At 39.5% G+C, this 17,289-nt stretch overlaps 1 protein-coding gene across 2 annotated transcripts in view; it reads left to right on the plus strand.

Moving 5' to 3' along the window:
- The window catches only part of tenm3 (teneurin transmembrane protein 3), a 327,457-nt gene that overhangs the window by 208,500 nt on the left and 101,668 nt on the right, over nt 1-17,289 (plus strand). For both annotated transcript variants that reach the window (XM_070970867.1, XM_070970875.1), the window contains 5 exons: nt 880-1,012; nt 1,352-1,480; nt 6,422-6,553; nt 6,628-6,763; nt 11,373-11,516. In XM_070970867.1, coding sequence (XP_070826968.1) covers nt 880-1,012; nt 1,352-1,480; nt 6,422-6,553; nt 6,628-6,763; nt 11,373-11,516 — 674 coding nt within the window. The remainder of the gene's footprint in view (nt 1-879; nt 1,013-1,351; nt 1,481-6,421; nt 6,554-6,627; nt 6,764-11,372; nt 11,517-17,289) is intronic.

Consider the following 17,289-nt stretch of genomic DNA (forward strand, 5'->3'; position numbering starts at 1 on the left):
CAGTGACACTGATGCAGTGCAGTCACAGGTGTGTGTTTCTAGAGTATTTTACAACGGCAACAACAACATCAACACATTGCTACAATAAATCGTACTGCAGTCAAACAATGATTTCTGTGGCACATTTGTAAACAATCAACCTAAACAATGACATATTTCATTCATTGTGTTTGTAAACTAAATTAAAAGACAGTTTATTCATCATGACACAACGCTGCAGAAAACATGAGTACTTCACTTTTTAGAGGTTGAAGTCTGGAGGTGAAGTCATTTTATCTCCTTTTGAAAGTATAAGAGGTTACTTCAGAAATAACCTTTATACATTGCATAGAACACTTGATGAAAAGCCAGTTCAGCAAAACAAAAGGAATACACTTAAACCACATCTATACTCTGCTCTGCCCACCACCCCCCATCCATCTTATGGATTCACAAGAATGCACGAAACACTGCAGAACACACACTCCAGTACACACGCATGCACACGTGCACACACACACACACACACACACACATGGAAGAACAAAAGACATACAAACACATTCTCACGCACATTCAACAACATATGTATATGTAATGATCGGCACACAGTATACACGCTCACTGGGAAAAAGCTTGTAAATTCACAAAGGCACAAGCGCACTCATAGTATTCAAATGAGCCAATTACAACCTCCCAGTTCAACAGTTAAGAGCTAGTTCACTGTACAGCTCTTGAGGGAAAATCCTGTTTCGTGCTCCAAGAGTTTTCAGGTTAAAACAACTCAGTCAGAAAAGTTGAAACAAAAACAAACAATTTAGTTTAATAACGCTATTCTTCAGCTGTTTTTTAGTACTTACAGTACAATTTTTTTGTTTGTTTGTTATTGATGTGCCTCAGGTTCGATCTCCTATCGAATGGTGGGGCATCCCTGACACTGAGTTTTGAGCGTGCTCCCTTCCTCACTCAGTACAGAACTGTGTGGGTGCCGTGGAATGTCTTCTATGTGATGGATACGTTGGTCATGAAGAAGGTGAGCGATGACACTGCTGTCCAGATATTTGTCTGTCACCATGGTGGGCAGAAGAACTAACAGCCTGACAGAAAATACAGTTTTGCTCTACATGTTCCAGCGTACACCATTTTGAAGCTTCCTTATTTGACTTTTGTTGTTTTACACTGACTGATCAAAGTTATTGAATTTGCTTCTGACATAATGACTTGTTTACCAATTTTTTTTAATAACGTATACACTGACATATTTGAGTGACACTGACACGCTAGCTGAATAAGCAAGTGAACTCATTGTTTCACAGTCAATGAATTGATGCATCAGTGGCTAACTGGCACACGTTCTGTCTGGCTGTTTCAGGAGGAGAATGACATTCCTAGCTGTGACCTGAGTGGTTTCATCAGACCCAGTCCTGTCATCGTTGCCTCTCCTCTGTCTACGTTTTACAAAAGTACACCTGAGGATGGGCCCATCATACCTGAAACACAGGTAATTATCCACAGAAATGGCCTTTTAGTAACTAGACCAGTTTCCACAGCCAATACTTTCAATACTGTCAATAAAAATAAGATTTCCTGTCAGTGGTCAGTGGTCAAACAATCATTTTGTCATGGACAGTTAAAGTTATCAGATGAATAAACACATTTGTGCTTTGATCCTCTGGTGTTGTTTCCAGTGCCTTTCTGAGCTTGGCTCACATGTTGACTCGTGTCTAGTCAACTTAGCTGCTATGATGCCCGCAAGGAGCTTACATGTTGTGAAGAGACATGTTATTGGACATAGTTTGAAGGTGTTTTACCCTTGAGGGGATCTTTCATGATCAGGATTGTCATGATTGCCTGCCATGTGTTAGCCACTCTGGATGGGTGTTCAGTACAAGCCAAGTATAAAGATCAGAAAGCAAATGAAATAATTCTACTCCTAAAACAACCAAAAACAGTGATCCATTACGGAAATCAAAACAAAATCGTTAAAAACACACAGCAACAAAAATAACTAAAAACAGACAAAAGTGTACCAAAGCAGCTGAAATACAAATAACAGCGATGACTCAGTTTAAGTTTAAGTGACTTCTTGAGTGAAAGTCTATTTTGGCCTGTTTGAGCGTTATTGTTGCTGTTTACGTGTTACAGGATGAAGAACATCTGTATAGAACAGTTCTCATTATGTAGTTTTTTCGAAGACTACCAGCTGACTAGTCCTTACTTGGCGTGTCCTATACCCATGATAAAAATGATATTTAGTGTTGTGTATTCTTCCATATGACAGATTGCATGAATAATAGAAAACTTGGCTTTAATGTAGCCTCCACAGGTAGTGAGGATAGTTGTTAATGCATCTCAAACATATTAGTGCAGAAAGAACAAGCAAGAATGAATATGGCAGCACTGCTTTGTTCTGTACAATTTGAAGGTTTTTTTTGGTTTTTTTTTTAGATATTTTTAAGTTTTTCACACTATTGCCATTTTCTTAAGCAGCTTCATAAGGTTGTCACTTAGAATGGTAACAAAAGTTTGTGGAATTTTTTCGTGTTCTTAGTGCATTTGAGGCCATTAGCTGTGTTATGCCAACGTAGTGTTGGTATTAAACCGTGTTATGGCCAGAGCTGCTCAACCAATTAAAGTAAAACAGTCCATCGTCACTTTAAGACATGAAGATCAGTAAATCTAGAAAATTTCAAAAACTTTGGATATTATCTTCAAGTGCACTCACAACAACCAATTCTACCGAGTAGCCACCTTTTTGTTTGATGACTGCTGTGCATGGTATTGAGATTCTCTCAGTCTGCTTCATGAGGTTGCAGTGGAGTGGCACACACACACATAGTTACCACAGCTGAGGAGCTTTGGCTCTAGAGTGATTGTTTTTATAGGAAACCAGTGGTATATGCACACACGCACACACACACACACACACACACACACACACACACACATGAACACACACAAGGAGGCCCGCCCTGTGTCCTGCCACTGATTGCCTATAAGCCTAATAACATGCTTCTCCTGGCAGGCTACTGAGGCTCATCATAGGGGAATGTTCTAATTGCATACACATTACACTATGTTATCTTCGTGTAGTGTGTGTGTATGTGTGCATTATGTGTAAGAGAAAGTGTGAATGCAGGAAAGATTGAGAGTGGAATACAGAGAGAAGCAGAGGTGTGTGTGTGTGTGTGTGTGTGTGTGTGTGTGTGTGTGTGTGTGTGTGTGTGTGTGTGTGTGTGTGTCTCTTAATTGTCACGTTGCATTAGTCAGCCCACAGAGGAAATGAAACAGATGACAGAACTCCATGTCTGTTTTTATATTTTTACAACCCTGAACCAGCGCTCCATAATTATTTTTTATTTGACAAGTGTGTATGTGTATGTGCCTGTCTATCTGTGATGAAGGGAAAGAGAAAGGAAAGCGTGTGACTTGTGTGACGTGTGTGTGTGTGTGTGTGTGTGTGTGTGTGTGTGTGTGTGTGTGTGTGTGTGTGTGTGTCTGTGTGTGTGTGTGTGTGTGTGTGTGCAGATCAAAAGCAAGCGAATGGAAAGACACCACTTAGATTTTGGTAGAGCTAAGTCCATTAGAGAGGAGGGCAGTGAAAAGGGCAGACTTAAACGGGATGTAATGGAACTATAATGAACACTAAATGCCTGGCTAATGAAAAGGCAATAGTGCAGTTGAGAAATATAACACGCGAACAGTTCAAATGGATCATTCCCCGAGGAGCTTTTCTTGCATCCTTACATATATATTTCTTCCCCATCTCCTTTTTCTCAGAGTCTGACTCTTCATCAAAGGTTTCCTTGCCTACTCAACTTCTGTCCTCTTTGTGCTGAGTTGAGATATCTAACTTTGATCTCAAACCATGTTCGAGATTTTATATAAAATTTTTCCCTTATTTAAACACTGAATGTGTGTATTTTGAGTCATGCCAAGGTGTCCATGGAATAAGCAAACCTTCAACCTGAAAGGAGAAACACTATGAAATCATGTAGAGTAGACCATCACAGGGCTAACATTAAGGGAGACAACTCCTAATGCATTCACATAGGCAGTATATTCACCAGATATGAATGGCTTTGGGCTCGTAGTAGGAAACCATATCACCTGTAAAAAGTCAACGTAACAAACAAGCAATTTACATGCAGAAGAAAACCAGGACGAGAATAATGACCTTGTTGCTCTGAGACACTGGTGCCACCAATGACCCACTTCAACCCTTTGGTATTTATTTATATTAAATAATTTCTCTGGCTTCGACATTGCCAAAAAGACAGGTTAGTCAATCCCATTTGGAAGAAAACACAAGAGTAAAAATTTTATCCAAACTGTCTTGGTGAACACCCATCAGAGACTGACTTATTGGTTCAGCGTTGACCTACAGTGCTTGCTGAAGGTGCACATGCAGTTTCTCTGTGCAATGACGGATACTTACATTTTGGCTGCAACCATGTTTGGACTTATGTGGAAATAAAGTGAATGAGATGATCTGGATAAACTGTTAAACTGGCCTGTTTCCAATTTGTCTCATCCAAATTCAATCCAAAAAAAAAAAAAGAATATCAGAATTCCAATTTAAAAAAAATCCAAAAGTTTCCATTTTTAATCCTGTCCATCGTCCTTGGTAAAGTTGATAAAGATTAAATGTCTTTCTTGTTTTCAGTGACTTTGCTAGTTTGCCACCATGCTGCTGCCCTCTCACTCCTCCTTACAATGTAAGGGAAATTCTCCTTGTTGCTTGTTGAGAGTTGCTAATTCTCTGAAGAATTATAGACTCGGTGTGATGAATCAGGTCTCTTTAATACATGCAGCATGGAGGGAAGACTCATGCAGAGTGTTCTCTGCAGATCTCCACAATGTCTTGGCTTTTATACTTTTCAACAAAAGGACAGATGGTTATCACACACACACCTGGTAATCATAAACCTTCCTTCAAAGACAACGACCATTTGGGGGAGTTCACTCATCCGTTTCTTTAGGGTTTATACTATACCATAAACTCCTCAGGTACAGTGAATTGTACCTTTACCTTCCCCCTCTATCCAGTGTCCCCCACTGAATGTCCTTTGATCCTCTTTCTCCCCTCAGTGACAAAGGGCCATAAAGAGTTTTACAATTCATACTGTAGACTGATTCCCAGGATTAGTAAGTCATCTAATTCCTACAACAACTGTGTGCCTTCCCACTGTTGACACAGTGATAACCATATCATCAGTGATGTAGGGACATGTTGCATGTCCTCTGCTTTATGCTGCGGCCTAGTGACAGAGCTGTGATTTAGTCTGGCTCACCCTTTTCAGGTTCAACTTAAGGCAGGATGATATATTGGCTGTTCATATTGTGTTCTTAATTATTTTGTAGGAGATCCAAAATTAGGCTGATTACGCATTTTTGTCAATATCACAATGAATTACATTTTTTATGCCTCCACACCAGTGACAGCCGTGGCCAGATGCATGATGTTTTCAGGTCACCAGCTTCAGATGTTTACATTCTTACATTCTGCTGAACACAATACCTCAGAAACTCCTGGAGGGAATTTCATTATATCTAGCATTAATGTCCCTTTGGACTCAAGGATGAACTGATTAGTATTTGGGGGTCAAAGGTCAAGGTCACCATGATGACACAAAACAGAATTGAATATAACTCAAGAAATCATAAGCTAATTGACATGACAAATTTTCACGGAAATGTGTCGTAAGATAAATTGAGAACTGATGACATTTTATATCCATAAGAACAAAGGTCAACTTCAATGTAACATCATAATGTTGTAAACTACTTTTCTGGCCATTTTTCAACACCGTAACGTGAACAGAAGGGGAGATTGTGACCATATTACATATGTGGTCAGATACTGGATTGGTGACACTAATCTTGGGTGTCCACCTTGAAACTGTGGTGATTATGGTGCTGGGTTGAAGATATGAAGGTTTGTAGCTTCTTTGCAGCAACATCCATCTTTGAAGCATTGTCATCCACCACAAGCCCACTGGTTTTGCTGATATTGAGCTTCAGGTGATTGCCGTTGCATCATGGGATGAAACTCTCTATAGCCCTCTGTATTCCTCTGTAAAAATAGTCTCTAAATGAAGACAATGTGTTTCTCACTGGAATCATACATATCAGTATTATGATAACTTCCATTTCTCTAAAAAAATACTTTGTGCATTTTATTTGAATGATGAAGTCATCATCACATATTATATTAGTCTGGACAGACATGGAGGTAAACTGGAACTTGACTGGTTGGTTTCAGAAAGTAGTGGGTTGTTTGTTTTGTGTCTCTTTTGAGCATTGTCCCTTCTAGTAGTGCTAGCTGCTGTATAAAGATGCTTGCCAATTCATTCCCTATGAATATGATGCTTCAGATACCAAACAGGTTATAGGAAATACTGTTAGGTGCTAATATGTTTTCTGTGTTATTTTATACCAGGTTTTACAAGAAGAAACCTCAATACCGGGCAGTGACCTAAACCTTGTATACCTGAGCTCCAGAGCTGCAGGATATAAACCGGTCCTCAAAGTTACCATGACACAGTCATCAATACCATTCAACCTGATGAAGGTGAGATATTTAATATGACATAATATTATTTATAGTAAGTGTCCTCATAACCACTAGTAGTGCTGTTTCTCCAGGTTCACCTGATGGTAGCCGTGGTGGGTCGCCTTTTCCAGAAATGGTTCCCTGCCCAACCAAATCTATCCTATACCTTTATCTGGGACAAGACAGATGCCTATGGTCAACGCGTCTATGGACTCTCTGAGGCAGTTGGTGAGTTTGCTGTTAATAGCAAAGCTGAACAGTAAATAACATATACTTATTTAAAATCTCCACTGGTTTGACATCTCTGGGAGGGTAGAGACAAGAGAGTTTTTTGAGGTTCAAAACTGAACTTTGAATTGAAAGAAAGATAGTTTAGCTACAGATAAGGAGGTGGAGAAAGGGGAGATAAGTGATTAATAGGTGAGGAGGTCCTCGGGATGCTTGGATTTCCACAATTTGCTTTCAGCCATTGGGTGGTTCTGTCAGCACGTACTGAGTCAGACCACCACAGAGCTGGAGGGGTGAGAGGGAGGCGAGAGGACATAGACAGTTCAGAGAAGAGGACAAGTGTTTGTGGCAGAGTGAGAAGGAGTTCAGGTGAGGGGAAAGCTGATAGGACAGATGAGGCAAGACAGGGACAGTATTTGTGGAAGAAACAAGTTTGAGAGTTTGAGAGACAGGGAGGGAAGAGGATATGAAAAAGTGGTCAGAGACATACAGAGGGGTCACAGAAAGATCAGTGTTCCATCACTGTTGACCTTTCTGGTGAATATCAGGTCAACTTATTTGCTTACTAGCTAAGTGGGAAAGGGGATGAGAGAGAGAGAGAGAGAGAGAGAGAGAGAGAGAGAGAGAGAGAGAGTGAGTGAGAGTGAAGATGCGAGCAAAAGAAGATAGTAGAAGTAATAAGCCTGATGTGAATTTTTCTGTCTGGATGTTACAGTAAAGTCACTGAGAAGTAAAGGTTGGGGGGCCATCTTCAGAGATGTTCAATAGGAGGATATTTTATTTCTCCAATAATTCCTTGAAAGGACTTAATGGTTGGTAGAGCACAGCAATGTTTAACTTCACTGGATAAGTAACAGACACAATGTGAAATTCAAAGGAAGAAGGAGAGAAGTGTGGAAGGAAGTAGAGAGAAGTAGAGAGAAAATCTCCATTAACGAGCTGGCCTTTCAATAGAAACAAGTCTCCAACGACAGCTGAATAAACAGTCACACTTACATCAAGGAAGAGGTTTGATTTCTGAAATTTCCAAATCTGTTTTGAAAATAAGGTGTCATAAATCCTACACTGGTTTTAGATCACCACAACTCAAAATGCATGTAAATCTAGTTTGCACAACCCTAGAACAAAAGGAGCATAGTGTAATATAAGAATAGGCTCATACTGACAAAGCACAATTTACAACTAACAATGGTTTAAATTCAGTAAAACAGAACACCAGAGACTACACGATACTTTACTAACACTATTATTATGGCATTATGGAATCGGACCATATAAAAATTAACTCATTTGAAAGTTTGAATGCCCCAGTTTTGAACAGACAAAAATCTGTATTTTCCTTGTGGTTAAAATGCAAAATAAAGGAGAGAGGTAGATGAGGTAACAAATAAAATAGTGGGAATGGTCTGATTGTGAAATACAATAAAACAAAGTCTGAACAAAAAGGTGTATACAAGTATTCAATCCACTACCGCCCACAGTTCACCCTCTTCCTAAATTAAAGATGTAATACAATTTTAGACTTTGAATTCTGGATATCCCATATGATTGTGATTGAAGTGGTGATTCTTGGCAAAAAAAAACAAAAAAACAAAACACTGATGGGTGTGTTTTGTTTTAAGCGACTGGCTTTCTGACAAGTCATCAGTAACTCTGACACTTTGTAATATAAACTGCCAACCTCTTCAAGACAGAGTTTGGAGGCAGCATGAATGAACAGGCCAAGACAGTGATTAATAATGGATACTGCAGGATAGATGATCTATGTCAATGGGAGGCATGGAAGCACATGCTGCTGTCAGTGGTCTTTGGCAGTGAACAGTCAAACAAGGCACACATTATGTCAGGTTAACTCAAACAAACTTTGGCTATTACAGCAATGCACTGGGTGACACTGACACATAATCATCCTGTCAAAGTGATGAAGGTAGCCTGTGGTGTTTTCCTGTGTGGGATTATGAGAAATAAAGAAATAAAGGTAGGAGAATCTGTTCATTTCAAATAGGTATCAGGATTGATCAGGAAAGACTTGTATTGTTTAACCTACAGATTTATTCAGATTGAGTCAAATCAAAACCTTGAAAGAAGCTATAATTGATATTTTTATTGCACTGAATCAAATACATGGCTGCTTGATTAAGGCATGATTAAATCACAATTATTTTGGTCAATGCTGAGATCACTGTTATTTAACATGTTTACTTTGGACACATCATGCATATTTAACTATTATACTGGTGATTAAGCAGCACCTTTAAAGCTTATTATGCTTATGCAATATACACTGTTGCTCATAAAGTTGCAATAAAATATTCTTTACCTCTTTCCATGAAATGATTGTAACAATGTGATTTATTCTTGACAGATAAAGTGTATATCTTCTCAAAACTTTATCAATCAATCTCTTCCAAACATTTTCACAATGAAAATGAAATCACAATTAACCTTTATTAACTGTAGTCAGGCTTAAACAAAATTGGGCAGATTGAAACAACAGGATTACGGTGATTTTGTGAGATTAAGGCTGTAATTCTTCAGCCTTGGTTAGTTTAACAGGAAACACATATTTCAGAAGATTTCATGCATATGAATGTCCAATATTACTCTTTCAAATGTCATACAGTCACTAATATCAAGTATGGCCACCCCTGACAGGGATCAATGCACTAAGATGTCATGACATACTGTCCACAAGCTTGTTGATGTTGTCAGTGGGCAGGGCGTCCCACTCTTCGGTCAGAGCCTGGGCTAACTCCTGTAGAGTTTGAGAAATATTGTCCCTCTCATTGAAGCCTCGACCTAAGGCATCCCAGGCATGCTCAATAGGGTCATATCAGGGAAACAAGCGGGCCATGGCATCTGCTGCACCCCCTCTGCATCAAGATATTCTCTCACTGCAGCTGCCCTATGTGCTCTAGTGTTGTCGTCTTGCAGGCAAAAGTTCCCATCACTAGTGGACACTTGGTCATTCGCCTTGCTCGGTAACCATGCTAAAGCAACCTTTGATTTACAGTTTGGTGAGAAATATTGATTCCATGGTGTCTTCTCCACAAACGAGGATGGTTGCTTACTGGCATTTCCTGCTTTCTACAGCACACATTAAGCAGTTGCCAATCATCTCGTCTGGTAGTCAGTCATGGTTGTCCTGGGGAGTTCCGTGGCCTCAAATGACCCTCATCTCAATGAACTTTGAGGATTTTACAGACCGCAACTGGGGATATTCCAAGCAAATCAGTCATATTGGCTTGTTTGTGTCCATCGTGTTGGAGTGCAAGCACTCTGACATATTGCCAGTAGTTTTGGAGGAGGCATAGTCAAATTTGGTTGAAAATTATTTCAGACAACTCTGAAAACGTGAACCTATTGCATACAGGCTTTAGGTAGGAAACAGAAAACATAGCAAATGTCTTTTACACTGCCAAACAAATGTTATGCATGAATTCATTTTACCTGGGTAATTTGGACATATAATGTAATCATTGCACCTGGTCAAAAGTGATTACTGATGCATTTGAATAGGAAAAAAACAGAGGATTGTTCTGAAAAACAAAATTATTCCAACTTTATGGGCGACAGAGTATGTACTATATATATATATATATCTCACATATAGCACACTAACTGACTGGATGACTGGAATTGCTTCTCTTTGGTGAGGCGTTTGATGTCAGATGGTGGTGATGATGATGATGATGATGATGATGATGATGATGATGATGATGTCAGCCTTTAGTGGAACTGAGCATTTGCAAGAGTCAGTTTTGAAAAGAGCTTCTCTCAACATCAGGTTTGCAGCTCAGTGATTTCATGTTGTAGGCTGTCAGACACATCAGCTGGTTCTACATTGAATGGCAAAAATGGCATAGCAAAAATGGTCACTTCCTTTTGTTTACTTTTCTTGTCCTGAAACCTCTCGCCAAATGAATGACTTGCCACAGCTTTAGTTTCACTCCTTCTGAATGAGGTTTCAGCCTCTTAGCTCGCTTCTTATCATCACAAAACACAAAACAAAACCCTGCATAACACTGTCTCTATCAGAATGTGGTCTTGTGAAAGCTGCTTGTTGGGCATCCAAACTCTGCTTTCTTCTATTTAATAATGGCCTCACAGGCTGGATCAGGCCATATACAGGCCAGAGGCAAGAGCTTCCCTACTCCTGGGTTAGGGTATGGGTTTCGGTTAGGCATTTAGCTGTGATGGTAAGACTAGGGTAAGTGGATAGGGACTGCATTATGTCAAGGATAGATGTACAAACACTTGTGTGTGTGTGCATTGAGTAAGTAAGTGTTCCCCCCTTGACTTCACAGTGATGTACCTCAGTGATACAGGCGGGCATACCTGACAAGGTGTAGTCTCTCAGTACGAGGAACAAAATTGATCCGTGTGTGCGTGTGTGTTGGGTCACAGAACGGCCCTCAGTGATCTAGCAGCAGGAGTCAGTGGATGTTTTAAAAGCAGACAGATGGAGGTTCATTTTGCGGTTCCCCATGTTTTCAAGACGATTGTCTGTTTGATTTGTCTGAACTACTGAATTTTGTTTTGATTTGAACACAAGCACACTCAAAGGAAAGAAATGAAAAAGTGTCCTTGTCCTGTGTGTGTCCAATAGTGTCAGTTGGGTTTGAATATGAATCCTGCCTGGACCTCATCCTGTGGGAGAAAAGAACAGCCATTTTACAAGGCTACGAGCTGGACGCTTCCAACATCGGAGGATGGACGCTGGATAAACATCACATCCTGGACCTACAAAATGGTAGGTGCTATGACATGACGGCAAACTTTTACTCTTTCTATACACAAACATAATGTCCATGCTGCAAGGTAATGAAACACAACACTGCATGAAACTTTTCTTGAGAGGGCAAAGCTTATGGCAGTTTAAAAGTATTTTAATCTCAGCAGTTGTCAGAATGATTGTTGTCATCAAGGCTTTGATGGACCAACTGGAGGAAAAGAATTGAATAGTGTGTGTAAGTGTGTGTGTGAGTTCCTTGTTGGCATCTTGGATTTGCTCCAGCTGCCCAGTGGTGCTTTTGCTGGCCTTTCATCTCTTTCTCTCTCCCTTTCTCTCTGTCTCACACATAGTTTAGCTTTCTCATCTCAAATACAGTCATTTCAGACCTTCATCCATCTCTCCTCCCTTTCTCCTCCCCTGTCATCTCTCTTCTCTTTGCTTGCTCGTTTCTTGTAGTCTTGTAGTGTATTCTCACCTTATATTTCTTTATTATGTGTTTTACTCTCTTTCTTTCATTGATCTCCAATCAGAAGTCCCTCTTCTGCTTTTTCTTATCATGAGCTACAGAAAAATGTAATTTCACTTGTTGATGTCATATCGTGTCGTGTCTTGACATTACTCCCATCCAAATAAATAAGGAATTTCAGCTAAAGCAACTTCATAAATAATTTTTAACAATCGTTAATATGGTAGAAATGTGTATACTTGCCATGATTTTAGATAATGCAACAGAATATTATACATTCTAACTAAGCAGTGCTAAAATTCTTTTACCAAGGCATCCCAAAACCACTGTCACCACAAACCTGAGAGAGACCAGGGAGGAAGTGAGATATGGCTCAAGACTGTGAAGAAAGTGAATTGCTCACTGATGCTTTAATGCTTCTCCACACCTTTTATCCCTGTTATGATTTGTGCTATTATTCAGTTATTATTACATACACTAAGTATGTTTCTGTTCAGGGAAACCTCCACCAACCTACTTTGACTTTACCAAAATATTTACTGAAATTTGTTTATTTGTTTGAAAATGAAAAATCAAGATGTGAAGAGATCAAAACTTGTTCAGTGATGAGCTCCCCATTGTATTCCTCCAGCTTAATATTTTTCTCCTGTTCATATAATCCCCTCCTGCATGCTCTGTTCTGCTCCAGTTTGAGAAGAAAATTTGTGATTGCATATGTAACAGCAGCTATGGGAAAAGAAGAATCCCCATTCAGTACCCTAAGATTCATTGCCTCTGAGCTTGTGAGTGGCAGAGGTGTACAGTTTGATATGATTTGACATCTAACTATTAGTAGTCCTTGCGAGAAGCTGGTTATTTGTGGTGGAAGGCTGGTTGGCCTGCCTGCAGTGGCTAGCAGTGGTGGACTGGTTTAACTGACTGGTCTTTCTACATGACATTCAAGCACACAACACAGTCTGAATCCTGATCACTCCTTGTTTAGAATTGTCCTTGTTTGGAATTGTAATGCCTTTTAATCAGCTGGTTTGTAAAGGATGAATTACTGTCACTCCAGTGCTGTTTCCAGAGTTGCCTGTATTGATCTATTTTTAAAGACAGAAAAAAAAATAAAAATTCTTTTAAGATGACCCACTCTTAAAGACCTGGTACATATAAGTTTAGATACACACTTTAAAAATGCATTTTGCAGCTTTAAAGGCACATTGACTTTATAAACCCTGTCCCTCCTCCTCCCCCCTCCCTTCCTTGCTGTCCTCTATCTGTCACCCCATCCATCACATTGCTATGCATCCCTCTCTCCCCGCAGTCCTCTTGGGCTTTCAACACCTTGTCACTCCATTCAGCGTGCATGTGAGTGTGTGTGCATTTAAAATGCGGGCGTGATTTTCTGTTTATATGTGCTCTGGTCTCTGTGGGTGTGATTTTACGTCTTGAAGGGACAGGACTGCGATGCACAATGTGTGTTTGTCCTTTTGGGACAAAAACACACTATATGGACATAGAAAAATCTTGTCTGTGTCTCTGTTTGTGTTTGATAGAGAGATCATCAAACAGTCCTGCAGTATTTTCTTTGCAGTTTGTCTTGTCGCTCCACTAATGATGTTGATGGTGATGTGTTAGATTTGGAAATAACATGTCTGAGTGTGTTTTCATGGTTTGACAGGGAACACCAACTGTTTTACTTTTTACTGATTTACTGTCTCATATTCAATTTTTAGCTTTATCTTCTTATTTATCTCCATATAAAAATGGCAGTGATGCAACTGTACGGTATGTCCAGCATTTAGTTTGTAAATGAGGTAGTCCTGTTTTTGCTGCTACAAGACAGCCATCATAATCAATGCTGTGTGGACACACATGAGCGCAATGTTGTTACATCTACAGCACTGATGCACATACAGTATTATGCCCCAAGTACATTGCCATCTTAACCATAGTCACGCTGCCCATCATCATCTTGACTATTGAGTGACATACCATCAGACGCTCTCTGTCCACACTGAATCAGTTAAACATGCACTTCTGTTACATCATATTAACAAACTGCGTACTTATCAGCTGTGCTAAAAAAATCAGACTGGCCACTTAAGTCACAGGTGGTTGAGTACTTCCTATTTTCCTGCGTTGGTACTTTTTAAACAGAAACCACATGTTTCATATTCATATTCAGATTACTTTATTATCCAGTAAATTTTCATAGAATTGGAAATTCATCTTTGGCACTGGCACATGGTACACTGCGCACCATACACAACAATGCATAACAAGATGAAATCTTAAAAATAACTAAGGGAACTGGGACTGTCAATCTGTGGCCTGATGGCAGCATCTCAGATGCTGAGTGGAGGGGTGGGGCCATTGTAAACCTGCATTGCCTTTTAGGTTATGGATTGAGAACATAAGTCCTGGAGTTGGAGTTGTTTGTCTCCAAAGATCTTGCTGACCTGGTTGTCAACCTGTGTCACTTTGTTCTTTGGTTTTACTGAGAGGTTTCCATACCATGAGACGCTGTTAAATGTGAGAACTCTCAGTTAGTGATTTTTAGACCATGGTCAACTCCTCTGTCAGCTCTCAGTTTCCTGAGAAGAGCAAGGAGCTGTCTGGCTTTCTTGTAGATATAACCAACATTGTGATGAAGGGGAGTTTATTATTTGTTACTGCTCCCAGACATTTAGGTGGACAGAAGTCTGTCACCACCTGTTCCACTTGTTGGCCCTTCATACTGATTGGCTCTGTATGTAGGATCAGTGCTGCCTGCTCTCTTATTGCCTCGTAGACACAGCCCCTTGGTCTTTGTGACATTAAGGTCTAAGAAGCTGTATTGTACCGTGTCAAGGCTGTAAATATAGATCCCAATTGATCTGCACATTTCTTTAGAATTTTCCTGTGAGTCTACCCAGGTCAGGAGCTTTGCAGGGTTGAACCTTCGAATCACAGAGATGAATTCTACGATCATAGGGCATGAGGTCATTCCAGTGCAACCAGCCTCACACTCATCACTGACACCCTGCTTATTGAATTTGGAATAAAATGAGCTCTGATTGGTTGAGAGGCTGAGAGGGTCGTCACACTGAAGGGCTGGTTTCTGCTGTCTGCCCATCATTTTGTTCAGTCCTCTCCAAGCATCTCTTATGTTACCAGTTCTCGGTTTTTCTTCTAACTTTCACAAGTGCATACTGAAAACATTTGCCCTTAGCCCTTACAACTTCATGATCATTAAAAATTAAGTGGATTAAGTATCTTAAAGCAATTCCTTCCTCATTTTAGATAAGATACAATTAGATAAGATTAGATACGATTAGATACAATTAGATACGATTAGATTAGATTAGATTAGATTAGATTAGATTAGATTAGATTAGATTAGATTAGATTAGATTAGAGTCCTAAATAAACCAAATGATCACAAATACTGTTTGTGAAACTGACTCAGTATTTGAAATTGACATTTATTTTGTTCTTTTTTTTGTGTGTGTGTGGGGGGGGGGGGTACATTAATTTAGTGTATGTGAAATCTGTGGAATTCTGTACGTTACTAATATGTCATTTTTGCAAATGTCATGTAAAATGAAATCTGTAATAATTTTCAGCTGGCCTTGCAAACACCAGTCAACTTCATGCTGATGTTACATAAATGTATAGGAGAGGACTGGTCAGGTAGGCATGATGAGTCAGAATGTTGCTGTCCTTCTTTTGATTCAGAAAACAATAGAAACAGCAGCATTACTTATATAGCCTATCATGCTCCCTATGGAATAAGGATGCATGTTTTTTGGGGGTGTGGGGTTCATGCTACTTTCACTGGCATGTTGTTGGCTATACTGATTCTTACTGAACAACATCAACCAATGACAGATTCAAGAGATTCAAGATTCAAATTATACTACAGTAAATAAGAGAATAATGCCAAAGAAATTGCAAATGGTTGCAAATCCATTCCAGCTTTACCCCTGTCATCTGCTAAGATAAGGGAAAAGTTATTCACTGGTACTGAACGAAAGTAAAATAATTTTCAAACCTGAAAGATTTACATTCGTCCTTGGCCATGAGGACCCATCGTTTTAAATACTGCATAAGTTTATTCCGCTGTTTGGCTGTTCAACCTGCTTCATACATTATAAATACTATATGTATATATCGTCGCTGTCCGATAAAAAGCACGTATCTCCAAAACTCGTTTTTTTCAGGAGCATGAAAAAAGTGTTTTACTCGTCAGTTAACTTACAAATTAAACCCAAAACACAGTAATTAGACACACTTAGGACTCAAAATGAAAACCTATAGTTTGATGTCCAATGATGTCCGGTCATTTACGAGCCTCGAGTCTCCCGTTCATGTCCCACTAAATCCGTAAACTATTGATAGCAGACTATCCTACATTTCCACATAGCACATTACCCTAATCTAAGATTTTTTTGGTATTTTGTGTTGAAATCAGATTAGTCCATATAGGCGAAGAGTCATCTAATACTGTATTAACGCACATGCATCAGTCTGACTCGGTTCAAGGAAATCACAGAGTTTATCGTCTATCCCTTGCTTAAAACCTAACGTTATTTACCCAAAGATATCATCTAAACCCCTGTCATAATTTCTCTGTTCCTGCGTAACACTGCACCACACAAATTACTGCAGAAACTTACCTTTCGGCCTACGTGTATCGGTGGGCTATTAAGATGCTTTGTTACAAGAAACGGTGCAGCGTTTCCTCCTGAACAGATACATTTGGCTACATTTTACAAATCCTGCAGGTGTTCTGCCGAAAAAAAAACATCCTTAACATAAAGTGCACTTTCTGCTAATGCTACCTGTTGCTGGGGGAGAATGTGAATATTCCTTAGCCAATGGAAAGTCAAAATCGTTAAAAGTGGAGATGCGTGTTTTTTATCGGACAGCGACGATATGTGAATTATTATCTGACTCCCTTTAACTCTTGTTTATTCTGAGTGTGCATGTTTGGCATTTGGTGTGTCTGACTGAGTAGAATTGTAAGACTCATTTATCAGTTAGATTCACCTTCAAATAGTAAAGTAGTTATGTAAGTGCATGAGTGTATGTGTGTTTTGCTTGGGTTTTGGTGTGTGTGTTACAGCCTTGACATAGTCAGTCAGCTATTGGGCACTATCAGGTCCTGTGCGGCTGACCACACCTGACACTGGTTGACTCTAATTTTTTGTTGTTGAATTGGCATCAGAAGCAGTCAGTGACAAAGAGAAGTTTGATCAGTAATTTCACCATCTTTTCTTCTTTTATAAGCAGAGGAACCAGGTGTTGAACATATATATTCTTAGTTCTTTTTCAAACCACAGTGCCCTAAAATTGTTG

The sequence above is a fragment of the Chaetodon trifascialis genome, chromosome 2 (assembly GCF_039877785.1).
Source record: "Chaetodon trifascialis isolate fChaTrf1 chromosome 2, fChaTrf1.hap1, whole genome shotgun sequence".
In the NCBI taxonomy this organism is placed as follows: domain Eukaryota; kingdom Metazoa; phylum Chordata; class Actinopteri; order Chaetodontiformes; family Chaetodontidae; genus Chaetodon; species Chaetodon trifascialis.